The sequence below is a fragment of the Salpingoeca rosetta genome (genome assembly GCF_000188695.1).
Source record: "Salpingoeca rosetta unplaced genomic scaffold supercont1.14, whole genome shotgun sequence".
In the NCBI taxonomy this organism is placed as follows: domain Eukaryota; class Choanoflagellata; order Craspedida; family Salpingoecidae; genus Salpingoeca; species Salpingoeca rosetta.
The window spans coordinates 615,229-618,219 of NW_004754920.1; the positions used below are offsets into that span (position 1 = coordinate 615,229).

At 58.0% G+C, this 2,991-nt stretch overlaps 2 protein-coding genes across 2 annotated transcripts in view; one reads left to right on the forward strand and one right to left on the reverse strand.

Annotated features, from left to right (window-relative positions):
• PTSG_06239 (uncharacterized protein) overlaps positions 1-925 on the forward strand; it is a 2,450-nt gene extending 1,525 nt beyond the window's left edge. The window contains exons 5-6 of the mRNA XM_004993072.1: positions 184-284; positions 516-925. Coding sequence (XP_004993129.1) covers positions 184-284; positions 516-594 — 180 coding nt within the window. The 3' untranslated portion in view covers positions 595-925. The remainder of the gene's footprint in view (positions 1-183; positions 285-515) is intronic.
• Positions 926-1,259: 334 nt separating this feature from the next.
• The window catches only part of PTSG_06240 (uncharacterized protein), a 4,204-nt gene continuing 2,472 nt past the window's right edge, over positions 1,260-2,991 (reverse strand). The window contains exons 6-7 of the mRNA XM_004993073.1: positions 1,779-2,916; positions 1,260-1,421 (exon numbers count right to left, since the gene is read on the reverse strand). Of these exons, the coding sequence (XP_004993130.1) occupies positions 1,321-1,421; positions 1,779-2,916 (1,239 nt within the window). The 3' untranslated portion in view covers positions 1,260-1,320. The remainder of the gene's footprint in view (positions 1,422-1,778; positions 2,917-2,991) is intronic.

The window sequence follows — 2,991 nt, forward strand, 5'->3', positions numbered from 1 at the left end:
CCGTCGTGTGTGTGTAGTGTGTGTGTGTGTGTGTGTGTGTGTGTGTGTGTGTGTGTGTGTGTGTGTATTCGTCGCTGCACACCTTGTGAAGGTGTTTACACGACACACCCGCTTTCTGCCCTCATCTTGTTGCCTGCCGTCGTGCATGCGCGATGTACTTGCCTGTGATGCCAACTGTTGCAGAACGCAATGACAGTGCAGGACATCAAGCAGACACTGAACCAGTCTGCGCACAAGCTTGGTCTTCGCGATTGCAAAGTCCAGGGCGTATCAGCGGTTAGCGGGTGCGTTTCTGTGCGAGTGCGTGTGCGCCTTGGTCTGCAAGTCGTCGTGCTCATCCCTTCGGTTCTCTACCTGCCACCCGCATTTGTCTCCCGCCTATGATCCCTCCCTCCACATCGCATGCCTCACAATCACCACCACCACCACTGAACAACCACCCAACAACCCCCCCCACTCGCTTTGCCCATCTTCCACCACCCTCACTCCCTCGCCGTAACCCCATGCCATTGCAGGGAGAATGTTCGGGAGAGCGTGGAGTGGCTTGCATCACGCATGCAGCGAAACCCTGCCCGCCCACCAAAGCTTGCGTAAAGCAGCGCCACCATCACTCATCATTGGTTGTTACAAAAGTGGTTGCGATGGCGGTGGGTGTCTGTGTGTGGTCGCGGTGTTGGCTAAGCGTTTGCTCTTCTGAGACTTCACCTTTTGTCTCTGCTCGCTCGCCAGTCGCAGCATGCAAGGAACAACACGTGAACACCCTTCTCGGTCCTGCTCGTTCTTGGGATGTTATCATGACGCGCGCCCCCTTGTACATACATACATGCACATGCACTTGTCCATATGCCATGTGCTGGCTTGTAAATGACACGTGTTCGTTCGTTTGTTCGTTTGTCTAATTCAGTGAAAGGAACTGTAAGCGGCAGCAGCGCCACAAAAAGTGAGTTATCGTGATCACACACACACACAGACGCACGCACCCACGCAGCCACGCACATAGACACAGACACAGACACACACATCTCGCACAACAACCAGCCAGAGCATGCAAGAGGTCAGCAAGAGCACAGCAACGAGAAGAGCAGCAGTGAAGGAGTGCTGAACAGTCGCATTCAAGTAAGCCTGCGGGGCTAGAAACGACAATCGTAGGCACCAACGTGAGAAGGGCGAACAGACACAGACACAGACACAGACACAGACAGACAGACAGACAGACAGACAGACACACAAACAGACACACACACACACACACACACACACACACACACACACACACACACACACACACACACACACACACAGACAAAGGTGGGTGGGTGCTCAGCCTGCGGTGACGGGCACCGCGGAGGGCTTTGTGTCGATTGGGATGTAGGAGAGACCCGTGACCTCGCATTCAAGCTGCATCAGATGCGGCGTGGTGCCTGGTCGGTGCAGACGGGGAAGACGCGCGGGGAGGGGGAAGGAGGCGGATCGGTGAGGAGCGTGTGATGGCCAATGTACGAGACGAGCAGGAAAAGGGAGAGGGGGGAGGAGGAATTGCATGTATAAACAGGCAGCCAGGCAGACATACACCGGTAGACTGACAGGTAGACTGACTGACTGGCTGACTGACACGCACACGCACACACGTGTACAGACACAGACGCAGACACAGACGCAGACACACACAGACACACGGACACACACAGACACACGGACACACACAGACACACACACATCCACACATCCACACACACACACACAGACACACACACACACAGACACACACAGCCGCTCACCGTTCTTGAAGGTGGACGGGACGATGACGGAGAGCTTGGTGGGCTGGCCGGATGCGTTGGTGGTGGAGAAGGCAGCCATCACCTCAACCTCCGGGCAGAGAATGTACGAGCGGTCATTGTGGCGCGGCACGGCGTCGTGCACAAGACCGCGATAGTCGTCATCAATGCGCAGGACGGGGTGGCGGCCGTCGGAGACAGACACGAGTTCCGTCATCGTGGCACCAGTTGGCGATGGCAGGCGCTCGCTCACACGCTGCTGCTGCTGCTGCTGCTGTTGGCGATGGCCATCGCCTCCGTTGATGTTGTTGTTGCTGCTGCCATGGGCATTGGCGTTGGCGTTGTTGTGCATGTCACGGAGCATCATGGCGTAGACTTGCTTCTCCTGCTGGCGGAGGGCGTCGTGGACACGCGGCAGCGGCCGTCCGCCCGCGAGGCGCCGGGGAGCAACGCGCTGCATGGGATGGCCAAGCTCATACACCACCTCCCTCGATGATGATGTCGACGACGATGGTGATGATGATCGTGATGACGTGTGGTCGGGCGCATCGGTGACGGTGCCGTCTTCATCAAGAACAACGGGGATGGCCGACACCACGAGGTCCGTGCTCAGAACACCATCGCCATCGCCATCCCTGGCTGTGTCGCGAAGCCGCCTGCTTGGGTTCACGCTCTGCAGCGTGCGGCCAACAAATGTACCGTGGCGGGCGAGCGAGGACGATGATGATGCTTCTGCTGGTGATAGGGATCCTGCGTCCGTGTCTTTGGTCCACGTGCTCCATGCAGACAGGCGACTGCTTGCATCATGTCTGCTGTCAATCACGACGTCGCCATGACCGTTTGTGAACCTTCCAGTGGAACCCACGCCGCCGTGCACAGCAACACCACGCTGCATCGCAGCAACATTGGCGGTGGTGGCGGTGGTGGTGACAGCCTGGGGCAGGACGGTGGCGAGTGGCCCGGAGCACGTCGCAAAGATGGCGAAGCAGAAGAGAATGCCCATGACCGCGACACGACGCGTGGTGACATGCTGGCGGAGTGAGGGGACGGCATCCAGCAGGGCAGGTGTCTTCTGCACAGCGTCCTCCAGCTGTGCCAGCGTGCTCTCCAACTCCTTGTTGCGCGCCTCAAGCTCTTGCACCTGTGGGTTTGAGACAGGGTGTGTGTGTGTGTGCGTGTGTGTGTGTGTGTGTGTGTGTGTGTGTGTGTGTGTGTG